Source organism: Mchenga conophoros, linkage group LG16 (genome assembly GCF_057382185.1).
Source record: "Mchenga conophoros isolate Kocher_MC1m ecotype Shallow Benthic linkage group LG16, M_conophoros_male_GT1.1, whole genome shotgun sequence".
NCBI lineage: Eukaryota > Metazoa > Chordata > Actinopteri > Cichliformes > Cichlidae > Mchenga > Mchenga conophoros.
The window spans coordinates 6711959-6731542 of NC_140541.1; the positions used below are offsets into that span (position 1 = coordinate 6711959).

Consider the following 19584-nt stretch of genomic DNA (forward strand, 5'->3'; position numbering starts at 1 on the left):
GCGGCGCAACCACCACCTACCACGCCGAGACATCCAGCGTGTTTCCATTCTGCTTTTACTGCACTGACAGGCGGAGGAAACTTTTCATTTTCCTGTTTTTACTTTCGTTTTTTAAATGCACCAGTTGTAGCGAATGACTGTTTTCAGCTCTTTTCGGGTTGTTTTCAGTATCAGCCTTCTGCTCGTTGGCTGTAACTTGAATATTTCTGCTTTGGGATGGTTTTCGAATAAAACAAAGCACAGATGTTAAGTGTCATAAACACCAACTCCATATTAAGCGTTTTAATGATGGGTGTGGAGGGCACAGGTGGTGAGTTCCTTTGAGATCGTGACTCACATTATTTTCCCAAACGATTCAGGGAGCCCTGGTGCCCACAGGGGTTTGTTAGGGTTCTTCGCTCAGCTTTTAGTTTCCCCCGTTACTCCTCTGTGTTCAGGTACTGTGAACGAGAAGCCTTCTTTTCTGCACTGATACTGAAAAGATATTTTAAACCTCATCCTGGGAGAATGAAGAGCCTTCTTAATGCTGCAGTACTTGCATCCCTGCTACAGATGTGTCCATGTAAATACATCCTTTCTTATTGCCAAAGTATATTAAATACATTTTATATGTAACTGGGAGTGCTGGAGCTCTGATAGATTGTTTTTTTTTTTTGTTCATTCAGCACCTGTTAAGATTTTTTTTTAATTTTGCATTTACATATGGGTGTTTGCCTTTTAACACAGATGAGATTAAGGCATTAAAAATATGCATTAATACTGTTTTGCTGAGCCTTTAATGGTAATAAAAACACCTGAACCTAGTTTATCCATACTGCACTGATTTCATGTTTCTCCCTTTTACATGGCAGCTACTTTAACAATAAACGTTATTGCTACAGGTTTAATAGTAGAGGAAAGTTTTTCACTAGAAAGCCATCAGGGAGGATACATGTATGAGATTGGGAGTGTGTGTGTGCATTTATGACTCCAGGGAAGCTGCTACTGTCATCACACTTTTTCTTTTCTTCACTGGGGTCTCTGTTTTTTACCTCCAGAGGTTTTTGTATTTTGAGGTAGTCACTGATCTCATTGGCCTTGCTGGAAAAGCCAGACGGGTGTACGCATGACTCATACATGCCTGTGTGTGTATGTGTGTGTGTGTGGTTTACAGACCAGGCCGATAAAATCCTCTCTATATTACAAAGTCTTGGGGGTAAAAGAGAAACACTCCGTTTCTCCACTTTCCTGTGTCCTGCAGTTCATCCCTGAATAATTCAGATGTCTTCCCTCTTTCCCCCACTTCCACTCACACACATCATGTCTTCAGTTGGCATCAAAGTTAATTTTCCTTTGATCTGGATGGAAACAGAGGTCATGTATGAATCGGAAATCCATCTTGGGTCATAATTTTGGCTCCAAGCTGTTTTCTCTCTAACTCCTTGTAGTACTGCCACACTGGTCTGCACTGGTGAGACTCAGTTTTTTAAAATAAGATTGATTGATTAATGAATATATTCACTGATTAACTGATCTATACAAAAAAGCAAAGAAAAAGTATGCTTTTATTTTTTAACTTTCAGTGTTTGATGATTAATCAGACCAACAGCCCCAAACTGAAAAGCTTATATTAACATAAAACAGTGAAAATAAGCTCATTTTCCAAAACCTTACCACTGGTACTCTCCCAGTATGTACGCACATCATCAAAACATCTGTAAACTTATTTGACACATTTTAAAAATGAAGAAATGAAGAGACTTTCCTCTAATTCCACACCTTTTCTCAGACATAAACTGCCTGTCTCTCCTCTGTCCTTGGCCCCCTACATGCACATGTATACCGTATATGGATTGGGTACACATGTACTCACACACACACACTGCAGCACTTGTCTATTCCCCCAGGTATTCCTGGCAACATTGTGGATTAAAATAGCAGGCGACCCACATATCCCCTTATAGCAAGCATTGCAGTGTTTCACCAGACAACAGACAACAAAGTATTTGTCCACTTAAAGCAGCACAGCTGGTCCGATTCAACGCCTGCTATTTTTAACAAACACTGAAAATGGTGTTGTTTGAACACTATTATGAATAGATTTACTTTTGATATTTGCTGAATTGACATTGGTTGGTATGTGGAGATTTAGGCCTTAAAGACACAGACGTGGAGACTGGTCTGTAACACCTTGGTAACTTCAGTGTGGAGTGTGCTAGCAGTTACTAGCATGAAACTGGTTGGAGGTTTAGAGTGGTGCATGAAAAAGCAACCCTCCTTTTGATTGCTTTGGTTGCTAGCAAGCTGCTAATTTGAGTTATATGTGCAAATATTAAATTTTTTGCTCTTCTAGCATTATTTATACGTTAGCACAAATTAGCAGATCAGACAATGCATCCATTCAGTCTATGGATGTGCCTTGTTACTCAAGCATGCTTGCATTTGTTGATAATACACAAAGTTCACAAACAAATGGGCTGACATCACCGAGTCTTTGCCCATCATTTATATGCAATCTATGATAGTCTATGATTAAGCTTTGCTAAATGAACCAGTCAGTTATATTTTAGTCCCAAACTGAAACATTATCATTCAAAACATGATTACATGGTAACAATAAAACGTAGATCAACTTAATGACTCACACATTTTACATGGATTAGTCTGGATTTTTGTTCATGTTCAGTAGTTTTTGAGAAGATGCAAATGTGAAATAAAAAAAGCCAAAACGGCTGTTTTAAAATTAAATCGAAATCATGTACTCACAGTTTTCTTTATTTTGTTTTATTTAGCTGTAATTTAAAGTCAAAGCAGGTAGAGGGAGAACGAGACCGGGTTTAGATTTACTTCAGCACAACAAGACTGCTGGCAACATGAGAAACCCCATCTTCAGTTTGTGAAACGATGGTCTGTGTCTCTTCTTCACTGTACTCAAAGTTAAAGGAAATCTCAATGCTACAACACACAGCTCTACGCAGTCGACATGTTTCCAGCTTTGTGGAAACAGTTCAGTCAGCTTTGCGTGACTCTGGTGCATCTATTGTTTCTGAGTTGTCTCACCTCCCACCACACCCCCAACCCTAACCCAAGACAAAGAGTACAGTCGTGAAGAAAAACAAGACAAATTCCCAAGGTCATCCCCCTCACTGCATCTGACCCATTTACTGTCCCGCTCTGCGCACTCACTCACACACCAATCATGCATGCATAAAGGCGCACTGAGACCCCAGCACGATCCGTCCCCACTTCAACTCTGTCTCAGCCTCAACACAGACATCTCAGTCATACCTACACACACACACACACACACACACAGACAGAGTTGTGCTGGTATGCTTTATTATGGCCTGAAATCCTTAATAAAAACCTCATACATACACATTGTAACAGTGGGTTTAAGTGGGGTTCGCTAATTATTCAATATTTAGTTTAAAAAAAATCACAGTTCTATTCAGATTATGTTCAAATATATGTTGTTAATCTGGACTAAAGGTTGCCCTGCTATAAATGTGCTATTCATTAGAGCTGGGCGATAGAACGATAACGATATGTATCGCGATATAACTTTTACTCGATAGAGAAATTAAGCTATCGCGATAGACCTCGCCGCTCTTGTCCTCTTAAAATAAAATTTAAAATTAAAAAAAAAAAAAAGGTCAGCCAATCCAAACTAAGTAGTGCAGAGCCGAACCAATCACAGCCGCAGCGTCACGTCGCGTGACTTGTTACGTACAGCACAAGTGCCAAGCCGCAGTGTGTTTGTTTGGGAAGCAGCCAGCGGGTAATGGAGGAAATGAGTGTGCCGACTAGAAAAATCAACCGAGCGTGACCGAAGAGAAAACAGATGATGGTTCCAATGCCGGAGAGATTGTCGAACGGAAGAGCCATAGAAGTTCCGTAGTGTGAAGGTATTTCGGCTATTTCAAGTCTGACAAAAAACAGAGTAGCGTGCACTGTAAATTGTGCCGAAAGCAAGTCTGGAAATACAATAAACTGGTGCATGCGTCACACTGTGCGCCACGTTATTGTTTCGGTGAAATGAATTTCTACAATACTGTTACTGTTAATTCTACTCTCTGCAGTGTTTAAATGCTTACATATACACACAGTTACTGTCCGTCCACACATACGACTCGGTTCTGCTTCTATGCCCCAGCTTTGTTTACTTTTTCCCACCAAGGCTTCTAGACTTCTGATTGGCCAACATTTCTGCACGGTTAGGAATCTAGCGCCACCTGCTGCTTTGGCATGTTCATAGCAGCGTTTTCCTTCATTTCTGCCTTTATGTGTGGACGGGATTATTTTTTAAAACGAAAACGGAAAATCTCCATTTTCAAAAATACCCGTGTACGTGTGGACGTAGCCTCAGTCTCTGACTGGAAGCGCTAATTCGTCATTCGGCTTTTGTCAGACTAAAGTAACTGTTAAAACTGTTTGAAAAGCTCAGCTATACAACAAGGAGAGATTGAGAATTTCCTTTTAGTTCTCAGTTTATTTGATATTGACAAAAGTTAGTCAGTTTTGTCTGTTCTTCTGTAAAACAAACTAAGATTTATTTTTAGAATTAATATTTTGTTTCTAAGTGGAATTGACAATTTAGTCTGTTTCGTTTGTTCTATTTTGAAACTTAAACGCTTTAGCGGCTGCCTTTTGTGTAGTTTGCAATATTTGCCTTTATTTATCTGAAAAAGTCTCATGTTCCTTAAGTACATCTACCCTGTTGAACTTATTATGGGAAATAAATATTTAAATAAAAACAAGCTGCTGATTATTTCACATTTTACTTGTGAGCAACGGCACATTTAAATCTTACAAATATAGTTATTTGGCTTATATCGTGATAGATATCGTTATCGCCTGAAATGAAAAAAACATATCGTGATATGAAAAAATCTCATATCGCCCAGCTCTACTATTCATATATACTATTTTAGTGATTTTTGCCAGCCACCCTCATATGGAGCAAACAAATGTTGGATGGTTGTTTATCACAATCACTCAAGAGATATGTGATGAACTCTAATGTGTTCTGGTGAAACCCAAACAAGAAGATGTCGGGAATAATCTGTCTTTAACGAAGGTGGTTGTTGCAAAGGACTTTCCTTCAAATGTCAACAGCTGGATGAACCTGCACATGTACATTATTCTCAAACTTTTAGTTTTTTGCTAGTCTGTCTCAGAGCTTGACTGATGACACATATGACACATACAGTAACTGAGGATGGTGCCCTTTGACCTTGAACATAAGTGGTCAGCTGGGTACCTTAAAGACACGTGACTGACAAATGTGTAAATGGCCATGGATCGCAGCCGTCCACTTGTGAAAAGAAGCAAACAAGTGTTGATATGGTCCATAAGTAGACACTGATGTGTAGTCAGACCAATGCACCGGTGTAGGTGGGATTTGGGGTGTGCAGAGAAGTGAAGTAAAATCAATAGGAATAACAGCAATTCGTGGTCTCTGTGTAAAATAAAAAGACTGCACACTCTTCTTTCTTCTTCTTCTGCTGTTATTGCTCCTCCATTGTTCCAGCTGTTTCATGCCTCAGTGTCAGATAAAACAATTCAACTTGCTGGAGTACACATACTCAAAGCTGGAGCCAAATGGCCATCTTTGATGATCTTTTGAGTAACTGAGAGTGCGTAAAAACGTCTTGTCAATGCCAGAGTTCTTCGAGCTGCTTGGAAGGCAACAGCGACTCAAATAGCAACTTGTTACAAGCAACACTTAACATGTCAAACTTTGAAGAAGATGGACTATAGCAGCAAAAGACCACACCAGGTGCCACTCCTGTTAGCTAAGAACAAGAAACTGAGGTTACGATTCTTAAAAACTTAAAAACAAAAACTGGACAAAACCTGACGAGCCTTGAAATAATGGATCCATCCTGTCGTGTATCAATGGTTCAGACAAGTGTTGCTGGTCTCATCTAGAGCAGGGCGATGTGACCAAAAATATTTATCACGATATACATTTGAAAATTTGCGATAACGATATAACTGACGATATAGTTGACACTAGACAAAATACTTTACAACTCCACAACTTTATTAGTGAAATAAAAAAAAACCATCAATGTATTTTCACTTAAACAAGCAGCTGTTTTTTATGTGCATTAAAGTTATATAAAAATTAACAGTGCAAATGCAAATTCCTTGCTGACAGTTTAACCAAAAGGCATTTCCAGTGGAAACTGGCCGACATATCCTCAGCATAACCATGTATAATATCCACAAAACTTAAAAAGAGGTTATACACACACAATACGGTAATATTATGTTGAAGCACAGTACGTATCACTCCGCGAGGCTCCTGCCTACGATAGCCGTAATGCTCCGACAATCCATCAAGCGGTGCGGTTTCATAGCTTAGCAAAGTCGTACTAAAACATTTGACAGATTGCTGAGCGCCGTGTACATAAACTCGTTTCGAGGTCAGTAAACACAACCAGAATTCATACATAAGGCACACGGGATTATAAGGGGCTCTGTCGACTTTCAGAAAAATCAAAGGATTGATTTTAAGTGTGCCGTATTTTCCAAACAACACGGTAATAACGACGGCCCGCTAGCACGCTCTACCAAAAATGTGCTTTGTTGTGTATTTGACAGACGAAAGCTAAACCAGTTCCACACCACTGAAGTTGCAGCATTTTTACAAACCAGTTCTGGTTCATCTGTTTCATTCAACGATCCGCTTTTGCCCTTCTTATTCTCCATCGTCGTCATGCTTTTTCCGCCATGTGCGTATAAAAACAAAGGCACTGCGCATGCGCGTTTTACCCATATTCTATCGCGATATTTCATTTTCTTATCGTTGCCCAACATTTGGAACATTTTGGGCCCAAAGTGAGAATTCTTTTCTTGCATAACTTCATGAATTGTTAGGTTTTTTTTAACTAACAGACTGAGTTACAATTTAATAAAAAATCTACTGGCACATTTAAAAGCCATAGTTTGGTCTTCACTCTATTATATGAAATCTTTGTGAAATCAATGGCGATGCATGCATGTGTAAGTCCTTCCTGGATGGTGTACTGCCAGCTGTTGGCCTTGGCAAGCTAGCACACACATACACTCATTTCCTCAGCCACTGTCAACATCCTCTGCACACTACGAATGATGTCATTGCCCAAACACAAACGCACACTCACTGCATGTGAGCACCCAGGTGGCTGATGGTTAAGTACAAACTAAAGGCTAGAAACTAAAAAGAAATGAAAAGCTTGCAAAGCTTAACAAATCTGGAAAATAGTGCCATCCAGTTAAAAGTAAAATTTTACATTTTGTGCATTTATTGGCTAAAATAAAAGGGAGACTCCCAGAAAATCACATTATAAAAGAGCTGCAGCAGCACTTCTGGAACATCATGACATTTCAGTGCTGCTGCTTTCAGTGCACGAAAGATGTTTCTGGCCAAACACGGCATGTTTTTGTTAGCTGCCCTTTTTGGGATTTCTACCAATGTTCCACTTTTGTAGTAATAAATGAGAAAAAAAACCCAGAAGAACAAAGGGGGAAGAGGAAGCCGGCCCTACAGTGTCATTGTTTATTTGGAAAAATAGGTTTCTGTCTGCCTTTATATAACAACTTGATCAACTTTTCCACCTCGGTCCAGCGAGGCAAGTGAGGCATTTCCTCGAATTCCTAGCATCGCACTTCCATTTTAAATGTGCAAATTCAAAATGTGCATAAACAAAGAGGCGTCTGGAAGACAACGGGGGGAGCAGTAAAGGAGGGAGGTGGGCAGAGAGAGAGAAAGAGAGATGGCTGAGTAGAGAATAAGAGGCCTGGATGGATGCCAGGTCACAAGTCTTTATCCCTGAGCCAATTGGTCTGCAAACACTAGCTCAGCAGGATGTGGAGACACAAACACATACACAATACAACACACCTGTGTGTGTGTGTGTGTGTGTGTGTCTGTGTGTGTGTGCGTATGACAGTGCGTCTCACCCGAGCTCAGCCTGTGATCACCACGAGGACTTCTCTTAAGAAAAGCGGATAAAATCAGACACGCCTGGGTTTTTTTATTTTCCAATAACGTCCCGAATACAAGTGCATTTATCTACAAACTCCATTCTAAAAGGAGAGAAGCTAAAAAAAAACAGACCTGCTTACTGTAATTATTGCGATACACTGTATCCTGTAATCCATTTAAACATCTGACAGAAAGAGCTGCTTTGCAATTAAACTGACATATTTTTCTAATGTAAAAATCTGCTTATTGAAAGATAACAGCGCTGTCAGTTACTGAGGATGGAGTCATAAACTTTTCAGGTGTCAAATCAAGCTATAATTAAAAGAAGGCAATGGGAACCAGACACAACATCATCAGTTATTTCGATGGGGTCTATTTAAATAAACAGCTTCTGGTTTTTTTTTTTGTTTCTTTTTAGTTCTGATGTCCTACAGAACACAATTATATAGAATTTAAATGGTTATAAATCACAGGCTGTTCCCAGGCTTAGCACCTTCAGTGCTGCAGAGCGTTTTGTAGCATCTTAGCACCCATTCTCCCACTGCTTCCAGTGCTCTCTCCACCAGAGCCACACGAAACCGATAGCTCTTCAGATCTGAAGGCAGGTAGTGCGGCAGACAAGAACCGATCCTAAAATACCACAAAAAAGCAAGTGGGAAATCGATATATATGCAACACATGACATATAATAGGATGATTCACTACACAATAGCACATTCCCACTGTGTGCTTGAAGCATGAAGATATGAATGGGTAAATCTCCTTGTAAACTGTAGTAATCGCGCTCCATGGTGAATACTGCTGGAGAGTTGCCCTCCATAGAAAACCACTCATCTTGAAAGATCAGGGCTATGGCTTTCACAGTATAAGCTCTCTCCATCACGAGTGCAGTTCATTTGTTCTGCTTTCCTGCCGCGGCAGTCTGACTGCTCACTTTCTTATCTAATCTCTGCCACCGTAGACTGAATGCCTTATTCACTTACTGAATTATGGGTTCCCGGGCAAGTGCCTATGTGTGTGTGTGTGTGTGCGTTTGACTCGAGTGATTTCAAATTATGAGGAAAAGACAATAACTGTGTGTGTTTGGAGCACGATAAAAAAGAAAGTGAATGAATGCAGTGATTAGAGCGGCTCATATTGAAGGCAGAATTGGCACCAGCTTCCACACTGTAAGAAGTGGAGCAGCGTGCTTGTGTCTCAATGCCTCTGTTTACTGTTACAGCCTTAAATGCTTCTCTGATTTGTGCCGGTCACTGGATTGTAATATCTGCAACTACTTCCTAATTGTGAATATGTCAGAATTTCATAGTGGGGTTCATTTTAATCATTGAAAAGTGTCACTTTTTCACCCAATCAGCACTTCACCCAAACGCACAGCATCATCTATGCCGAGCTACGCACTGTAGGTTTTTTGGAGGACTGCAAGCAACTCTTCTGCATAGGCAAATACCTACGCAAACAGACACAGCCGCTGTACCATAAAGTTCCCGGGTAGTCCAACCCAGCATGCAGAGGGCTAATAGTAGGTCAGCCTAGACTATCGCCAGGATGAAAAACGAAGACAAACAGGGCTTCTGCCAATCAGTCTAAGCATGGCAAGTTTCAGTTAGGAATGGAAACACTCGCATTAACACGATGAAGTCTGGTGCTTCTAAAAGTTGTAGCTGCAGATGTGAAATATTTCTGACAGCTACAATATCAGCAAAGGTGTCAAAAAAAGAAGTGTAAGAGATGTATGAAAATTGACAGAAGCACTAACACAATTCAGCTGGAGCGATCGCGTTTTATATATCGTGGAAAACACAGCTGCTTTTGGTTTAATTTCCAGTAACACAATCTTCCATCACAGAAGAATTCTGGTCGGGTCTACTGGAACTGGAAGAGTGTACACCTGGACCTACTGGTGACACAAGGCTCACTGGTGCACGTGAGGAGTGAAGGCTGTACCGACCGATTCAATAGATGAGCTACTGTAGCTCAAGCTGTCGAAAAAGGTGATGCTGGTTCTGACAGAAAGGCATCAGAATACACAGTGGATCACAGTTTGTTGCTTATGGGGTTGAATAGTCACAGACCAGTCATGATGCCCAAGCTGGCCACTGAAAACACCAACATTGGGCACTTGAGCATCAACACTGGACCACGGAGCAATGAAAGAAGGCGGCGTGATCTGATGAATCATGTTTTCTTTTGCATCATATGGAAAGCCGAGAGCAAGTGTGTTTCTTTCCTGGGACCAGGACACAGTATAGAAAGAAGGCAAGCAGGCAGAGGCAGTGTGATACTTTGGGCAATATTCTGCTGGGAACCCTTGGGTCCTGCCATCCATGTGGGTGTTACTTTGATATGTACCACCTACCTAAGCATTTCTGCAGACCATGTACCTAGGGCTGTTCGATATAACAATATATATCGGATGACGATATAAAAACGTCTATCATTTCATTTTATGCTATCATTTGTTTCGTGGTGTCGCAAAATAAACTGTTTACGGCAATATTTTTTCATGGTTTTGATGGTCACTGTAGTGGCTATATTCATTTCTTAAAGTTCTCTCTTTCTCTTATATTTTATATAACCACACTACTAACAGACAAGCGCCTGTTTTTATGCGTTGTGGTTAGCAACAACGACGGTAAAACCATCGCGTGTCCGCTTGTTTATGTTCCACATAAACCTTTCACAATAAAGCTCAAGATCCTGTTGAGACTTTTCAAAATAAACTGAATCACGTGAAAGACCAGATTTTTTACGGATGAGAAGTAAAAAAGAGCCGCCAGGTGCTAAAAAATAGACCTTAGACTCAAACGTTAGAACAGGCTTTTCCCCGCAGCACGCCGTGTAATAAATACTCACAAAGAAAACGGCGGCCGTTACAACTTATGTCTAAAAATGTATCGTTTCATGCATCGGTTAAAACACTCGACTCCAGCTACACGACGCCCAGCTGGAAACACTTCCGAGCTGCCCAAGATTCACAGAATTTACAGAAAATGTTACATTTTTGTGATTTATATCGTTATCGGGACGATAGAATTCTTATATTGGGATATGAGATTTTGGTCATATCGCACAGCCCTACATGTACCCCTTTCATTCCATGAAGACTACTGTTGAAAGCTAATTATAATGTACCTGGATAATGCACCTTGCCACAAAGCAGAAATGTTTTAGGAATGACTTTGAGGTGTTGACTTGGCATTCAATTGGCAATTTCAAGATTTCAGTCCAATCGAGCATCTGTGGGATGTGCTGGACAAACTAGTCCGATTCACGAAGCCTCCACCTCACAAATTACAGGACTTAAAGAATCTGTTGCTAACATTTTGGTGTACCACAGCACACCTTCACTGGTCTAGTGGAGTCCATGCCTTACAGAGTCTGAGGTGTTTTGGCAGCAAAAAGGGGGACTAACACAATGTTAGGCACGTGATCATAATGTCTGATCTGTTTCCCTCTAGACTAAAGGATGGATGCTGTATGAACAGCAAAACACTGTCCGGTTAAGATGTGTTAATAAGTAAGCATAGCCTAAAAAGAGAAAAAGAACTGAAAGGGATGAACTGTAAGGATAAAAGAACATTAACTAATATTATGCATTAAAAGCTGAAACCAAGACATCACAATTTTTATTCTTCATCTCTGGCACTCTTCCAGTGTGTCTCCCTCCTCTAACTCCCCCAGCCGGTTATTAGAGATGACTGTCTCTTCCTGAACCTGTGCTAGAGGCTTCTTCCTGTTAAACGGGAGTTCTTCCTTCCCACTGTCACCAAGTGCTTACTCATAGGGGCTCATCAATGTATCTGTATTATTCTAAAGTCTTTATCTTACAATATAAAGCATCTTGCGGTGACTGTTCTTGTCATTTGTCGCTTTATAAATAAAACTGAATTGAATAGAACTTATCAATTCAGTTTTAAGTGGCTTTGTTTAAAAAGTTGATTTTCCGACATTTGAATCAGGCATTACACAAGCCACGGCTACATTTCTCTGTTCTGCTGTCTCTTTCTTTTTCTCTTCATTCCTTTGTTTTTTTTCCTCACCCATCTTCTTTTTGCGACCATGAGGAAGCAGCTGTGTTCCACATACAATTACATAACTGTGTGTGTGTGTGTGTGTGTGTGTGTGTGTGTGTGTGTGTGTGTGTGTGTGTGTGTGTGTGTGTGAGTGTGTCTGCATTAACACATGCCAGGAAATGACACGGGCAAAAAGAAGATGAGAGCAGAAAGGCGATGGACAAACATCTTCTCTTCTCTCTGACTAACTTTCATCTGCCTTTATTCACTTTATCTGTCTTCTGGTGTCTCTCTCATCCTTTCCTCTCACTCCGTGTCTCGCTGCCCCTCCGTCCCCTCCATTCTTTCCTCCACCGCCACATACAGAGTTACTGGGCTGTGAAATGTGAAAAACTGCAGCATGCATGGCAATTCATTATCTTGTCAAACTTCCCCGGGCCTGCCCCAAGCCACGGGCAGACACAGAGAGACAAAAATGGGAGTGAGAAAGAGACATAGACAGAAAAAGGGGTTCATGTAATGGTCCATGCAGTAGATTAACAGGTTACCAAGAAGATGAGGAGAAAGACAAGTTTTTGAGCCGAGTCGGTCAATTATTACTGGCGTGAGTTTTGATGTTCACGAGTAGTGCTAATACATTTTATGATTTGAATCTCTGCTTCTGAATTTTATTATTTCATATTAAGGCAAGCAATATGAAAGATTAGATTTCTGAGGATTCATTCTGAAAAGGCACCGACTGATTGGCCAGAGCTGTTTCATGGTTAAATCTACACACACATAGGCACAACACTGGCAGACAGCATTCCTGAAAAGGATACAGGGTTGTAGGCTGGCCTAATGGAGACACTGTATCTCAGTGACACTGAGCTTGCTGGGCCAGCATAGTGCTGTAATGGTACCACAGCAAATAAATCAATCAGCCTGAAAGGAATTATGGCCACACAGAGCATGTAAACTAAGGGATGAGATGAGAAAGAGACCGTGCGAGTCGGCCAGTTAAAAGCACCGTTGGGCGTTGGAATAGGCTCAACACCTGCAAAGATTGTCGACATAGCGTATTAGACTGTAAACGCAGATTTACAGCAACCACATGAAACCTAAACGTCTGCTCCAGGGTTCAGTTTCGTCGTCCCTCTTTTCTCACTGTGTCCATTTTCCCCCTCATTCATCAGATTTTGGAGTAGCCTTGCTTTGAAATAAATGGATTACATCTAATTGGGGAGCCTGCATTTGCTATTTGATCCTTGAGCCACTCGGCACACACTCACAAATCCCCAAAGCCCATCACATCATCCCAAACCTGCAAAGATGCAGCAATTACACACAGACCATGGGCTCAATACTGTCAGAGGCACTAAGGCGGATAGGCAGGAGAGAGAGAGCGAGAGTGTGTTTTCCACATGTTTAGCCATGATGCAAAGAGCCTGATAAAAGAGGCCTGTATGAGGAAACAAAGACCAGGAACAGGGACAGTCAGGAAAGATAAATGACATCCACAAATCTGCTTCCTTGTGTGTGTTGTTTGCCTGAGTGTGTGTCTGTGCGTGTGTGTTGTTCCGTCCATCTGACAGCAAACGGCCAATTACTGTCGAAAGTGGCGGGATGAGTCCTGCCAGACCACAGCTTTCCATTAGTGCATGCCAGCCAAGCGTGTGTGTGTGTGAGTGTGTGTGTGTGTGTGTGTGTGTGATGGAGTGAATAAGGGGATAGAAGAAGACAGAAGGAACAAGAGTAGGAAAAAAAAACGTGGGTGTGCCTGGTTTATGTGTGTGTATGTTTGTCTTTCTCCCCTCTGCGTCGCCACTTGTGCAGATAAATTCGACAAAAACACATTTACATTTTTTTTCCTCCCTCTTTCAAAGCTTTGGCCTTCCATCCATAATCACCCAGCACTTTCCACAATGAAAACTGAGTTTTCAATCAAAAACGCTCCCTCTGATGTAAATGAACTCTCACATTCAGCTGTTTAAGATAAGATAAGCGATAAGATAGAACTTTATTAATCCCTCGGGTGGGTTCCTCTGGGAAATTCGACTTCCAAAAAGCACAGCAACGACCGAAGTTACAGTTACAGAATTGTTATATATATATATATATATATATATATATATATATATATATATATATATATATATATATATACACACACACACACACATATATAAATACAGAGACAAATATAAATAAAATATACAAAGGGGATAAATAGAATAAATAGGAATAAAAAATAAAAATACAAGTGAATTGCACATTTCAAGTATTGAGTCTATTGCACTGTTGACTATTTACAAAAAGTATTGCACAAGGTGTTGTACAGTGAGGTGAAGAGGCACTACAGCTTAGTTGTTCCCCCCTCCTTTGTCCTCCTGTTTCCCCTCCCTCTCCCCTCCAGAGAGGAGTTAAACAGTTTGATGGCGTGTGGGACAAAGGAGTTTTTAAGTCTGTTAGTTCTTGTCTTGGGGAGTTTGTACGGCTAAACAGTCGCAGGGTAAGTAAATAAATTCTTAATATTTTGGATGCTGTTTGAATGTCTTACCTGGAGGCATAAAATAGTATTTGCAATTGTTTCTGTGTGTTCTGTGTAGAGAGAGGTCAGGGAGGTTGCTAGCATAGCTTAGCACCAACACTGTGAGCAGGTGAAAACTGCTAGCTTCCACCCAAAGAAAAGCTTGAAGTTAGCCTTCTTTTCATTTAAAATGTCCCTACTAAGAAAACTACAGCAACTGCTTTGTACGTCAAAAAGTAGCCCTATGCTATGTAGCTTGCTATTTGCTCATTAACTACAAGAGACTTCAGTATTTAAAAGTACATGTTATAACTTTGATAACTTGGAAGGCAACTTTGCCTTAAGTATTGGTGATAGGCTAGGCTAAGCATGTTTGGAACAATCACTGCAAAAAAAAGAAAGAAAACCTACTGATTAATTTACATGTTATTACTAACCAGTCCTGCTGATTGGCAGGAAGTTGCTCAAAGCTAACTAGCCATAACAGGAGCGAGTTAATTAGAAGAGCCTGCTTTAGACTGGCTCAGTAATACTGTAGATATGAAGTGGCTGACCTACGAAAGGCTTTGAGTCTTCTACACGTCTTGTAAGCTAAGTAATGAATGACTACATTTCTGTTGCATTTAGCATCAAGTTAGCGCTTCTGTCTTGGAAAAGCTTTAAAAAAATCTCTTGATTACCCTAATTAACCTGATTACTGTGTGCATTACTTTGCACGTACAGTTAAGGACTTTCGAATGCTCAGTTTGTAACACAAGAACGAACATGTAACTATGATTTTTGGTATGAAGACACCACATACACTTCAGTGGCAAAGAACAACAACCAGTACAAATTTTACCCCAGTGTGAAGTACAGTGAGGGGGGGGGGGGGGGGGGGGGTAAAACTGCTCAGCAGAGGGCAGCATCAGCTCTTTTTGTGTGGCAACTATTTTATTTACCTAGATGGTATTGCTTTTGTTGCTGTGGAGTAGCTGTGTGTGTGTGTGTGTGTGTGTGTGTGTGTGTGTGTGTGTTATGTATGTATTAACCTTTATTTTTTATTTTTTCCCCAGATCTCCAAGTAAAAATTTGCAAGAAAATCAATAACTCAGGTGTCCAAGACATGGTGTCCTGGACAGCAAACAGGAATAAAGACTGCTCCAACTCACCAGACTAGTCCTAATTAGTTTTCCTCCTCAACACTCTTAATCAATTAACATATAACAGACAGAAAAAATAGGTTACTGTGGCTGGAAGTGTGTGCTGTTTGCACTAAAAATAGGATGAGACATTGTGAATTTGTGTCAGTAAGACAGTCATAGAGGAGAACCGCAGTTTGGGCTTTATTCAGCACCGTGGGAATTATCATGGTTCTACTACTCAAATACATGAAACAGAGCAATCCAGCATTGTCGGAGTGGACTGTGCCATGCAGGGGTCCACTGGGGGATTTTTGATGGACTGATTTACTGAACATTAGATTTCATATAAAGGCACCCACACACTTACAAGAGGCTGTAAGGCGGATTCCAATTAACAGATATTTCCATTTCTCAAGTTCAAGCAGGGAAAACTTAAGTGAAAATATCACCCTGTGATTGGTTAGCAAATCATAAAACATGACCCATACGATATATTGTGTTGCTTAGCCTTTTAAACATCGCCTCTGTGTGTGAAACAGAAAAAATGAAAGATGTGGTACATCTGGACCCACAGACCACAAAACTCGCGTGGCTGTACGTACAGAGAAAATCGCGCTTTATCTGATTCATGCCATTAAAATGAAGATTTTACATTTGAATAAAAATGTTATAAAATAGTCTGCGGGCTCGCATGAAGGGTCCACTGTATGTTCTATAGAGGGTGACGTGCTTAATGTATAATTCAACAGGATTATCTGCAAACAAACAGTGGCAGATGTGGATATATTATTTAAGATCAAGTCACTTGCTATTAAGCATGTGTCCATTTTCCACAGCTCCCCTCTCTCTCCTCCAGTGTGTGTGTGTGTGCGTGTTAGTCCAAACATATCTGATCTATCGATCACATCAGCATCGGCATCACGCTCTCGGATTCAGACACTTAAATGTTCCATCATGGGCTCAGACTGCAAAGACACAAATTTCACTTTCACCTTCACTTCGCGTCTGACCCTGTCAGTTACATTCTACACAGTCTACAACAGCGCAGATCAATCAAGGTTTCCCAGTAAAGTTACCAAAAAAAGGTTAATTTTAAAACTACATAAGAGCGCTCAGACTTTTCAGTCTAGCGTTAAAAACAACACTGGAGTAACTTTAAAAGCATCCTCATCTGCTTTTCATCTGACAAACTGAACGCCGATCCCTTTCTCTCTGCCTCGTGGAAAAAAACTATCATCACCAAAACTACAAGCAAAATTAGACGGAAGCGGCATTTTTCACTTTCAGAGTTTCATCCACAGCATTCAAACGTTGGCACTATGCATACCCTGGATGTGGCCACATGTTTCTCACATTTAAGCCATTTAAGTTCAAAATCATAGCGGTGGATTTCACGGAGCGATAGCGTCATGCTTCTGCTTTTAAATGGTTAATAAGATGCTTTAATGAAGCCGAAAGTGTGGTTAAAGGGAATGAAAGGGATCATTGGTATGACTAGAGGGTTTTTACGCATTTTTGGGGGGATACTGTTTAGCTATTAGTGCGTAAAGCTCCGTGCTTATTCCCCCCACCCGCGCCTGTTTTCCATGCGTGTGCGTGTTTTCTCCTGTCAGCGAACCTCGCCGTGCTCCATGTGGGCAGAGAAAAAAAAGACGCAACTACACGGGGCTTTCGCTGGCGCTCATGAGCGCTCCGCTGGTGCAAAACACTACAGGCACACGCGGAAAACAGCAACCCAGCGCACGCATCCCAGTTTCTAAGCCCGTCAGTTTCCCGGAAAAGACGAGAAAAACGCATCGTCTCTGACCTGCTGCCAGTTCTCCTCCAGGGAAGGCATCGCAGAGAAATAACCAGTGTCGTGGACGAGTTGGAGTTCCTGGAAAATACTGTAATTCGCCAACACATCCATGCTCGAAAAAAAAGAAAAAAAAGAAGAAGTCAGTAAAGAAGTCCAGAATCCAAACGATAGAAACGCACTTCTTCGTTCTTCTCCTCACACTTGACAGATTAAAGAAACAAATTTTAGAAAACAAAAACCCCCAAAAACAAAACAAAAATGTAAAAAAAAGCCCAAATCTGGTGCGGATGAGCGCACCTGAACACTTTGATGAAAAAAAGAAAAACAAAAAGCTGAGAGGGAAAGAAGAGTTGATAATTTGATCTCTGTCAGTGCTATCCCGTCTCCTCTCCGCTCGCTCTGTCACGCCTCTCTCCTCAGTCCTGGCTTGGGGGGTGCCAGATCTATTTCCGCATTGCCAGATTGCCAATCGGTCTCAGTACAAGCTGCCAGGTTGCCAGGTTTGCTCCTCCAGCAGCAGACTGGACCCCGCTGCAATTCCAAGCGACCGGTGCGAGAGGGGAGGGGAGCAGAGGAGGAGCCACCTGTCAGTCAATTTCATGCGTGACCTTATAAGGTAAATAGGGTTGATGATGTCACTGGCGTCCAATTAAGGAGGCGAGGAGAAAGAGTGAGAGGGGCGGAGCGTTCAGGGGATTCAGAGTCGCTATTGGCTGGAGCGGGCTGTCATTCCGGCTGTAGATGGAAGTGAGGGGTGAGTTATTTTTAGAGGCCTATATAAAAGCGCCAGCATTCCACTCTCAGTTATTACAGACTGCACAAGCAGCGAGGAGAGAAACGAGAGAAGCCACCGCCGCTGCGAGGAAACAGTGACAAAATAATGTAAGCCGCCCTATGAAACTGTAGAAAGAAGTGGAAGTAGCATGAGCAATGGGATGAGGTGTGAAAATAAAAGTGTGTGTGTTTGTTCTTTTCTTTGGTGGTGTTACAGCTTCACCGCAGAGAAGCTTCCATGTGGTTTTCACGTGGCGACGTCTACACAGAGAGCACTGATGCAGAGGGGAGAGCTCAGCGCCATCCACCCACCTGATCAGTTTACATGTTGTTGTTTTTTTAGTTAAAATAAAGCTACATTTTACACTTTTTTTCACACAATAAATATAACCTTCACAGTTTAACACCCACTTCTTCAAAAATAAATTTGCCTGCACTCTACAGTTCAGTTTCCCTTCCTAAGATATTTTCTTGATTGAGTGATTACAGGAGAATATGCAGCTTTTGAAGCACGTGGTGCATCCATACCTCCTCTATAAGTCTCACCTGTGCAACATCAGGTCCTGAACATAAGACTGGATGAGACTCCATAAAACCATTATGCAAACCTCTTCACCCAGCTGCAGCCATTGCTTGCTTTAAATATTATTCAGTATGCAGTATTCTGATTGGCTTCAGGTGAACCTGAGGCCACTCCTCCACCAAATTGTTCTAGTTGGGTCTGAATAGTGCAAATTATGTGTAAATAACTTCTGAAACAATATGCTGGAGCAAGCAGTACCCTGTGGAGATAGATTTAGAGAAATCAAACCAAATTTGATAAATAAAATAGAGACTTATTTAAAATAAACGTAATATTCATAAAAATGAGCCGTGAAGGCTCTGAAAGCATCATTTTGTTAATATTAGGGCTTAGAGAGAAAAAAAAACATAATCAAATATAAATAGCTTTTTACTGTTTCTGTGTCTAATGTTCATTGTGATCTATTTGATACGACTAACTTTTTTTTTATTATTACTATTGAAAACTGAAGTAACTGTCTGTCTTCAGGCTTCAGGATCCGACAGACGGGATCCGCTTGACTTGTTATAGGCTTTTAAAGGATCAGATGGCAGAAATAATTTCCACGCTCTGAAAGTGTTTGATGGGGAGCACCGTTTTATAAAACCTCTGTGGGCAGTTTTTCTCACAGGATGATTGGATCTTTTGTCACATCCTTCCTCTCTTCTCTGCTTAATTTCTTTCTTTGTTTTTCCATCACTTACCTCCCGTCAGTTCCTCTGCTTCTCTCCCACTTTCCTTCTTCTCTAGCTACTGTGACAAATGAGAGTAACTGCTGGCAGTGGTGGATCTAGAAAATTTGGTGCAAAGGAGGGCCAAGATGTCTAGGGAGGGTGGCATATAC

General features: G+C 41.1%; 1 protein-coding gene and 1 long non-coding RNA gene across 2 annotated transcripts in view; one reads left to right on the forward strand and one right to left on the reverse strand.

Moving 5' to 3' along the window:
• Positions 1–17918, reverse strand: part of klf7b (Kruppel like factor 7b) — a 70688-nt gene extending 52770 nt beyond the window's left edge. The window contains exon 1 of the mRNA XM_085248805.1: positions 17414–17918. Within this exon, the coding sequence (XP_085104931.1) occupies positions 17414–17515 (102 nt within the window). The 5' untranslated portion in view covers positions 17516–17918. The remainder of the gene's footprint in view (positions 1–17413) is intronic.
• A 298-nt stretch (positions 17919–18216) lies between these two features.
• LOC146556174 (uncharacterized) lies at positions 18217–18604 on the forward strand. The gene is made up of 2 exons (XR_014888901.1): positions 18217–18286; positions 18396–18604. It is a non-coding gene; the product is annotated as an uncharacterized LOC146556174 (long non-coding RNA).
• Positions 18605–19584: the final 980 nt, after the last annotated feature.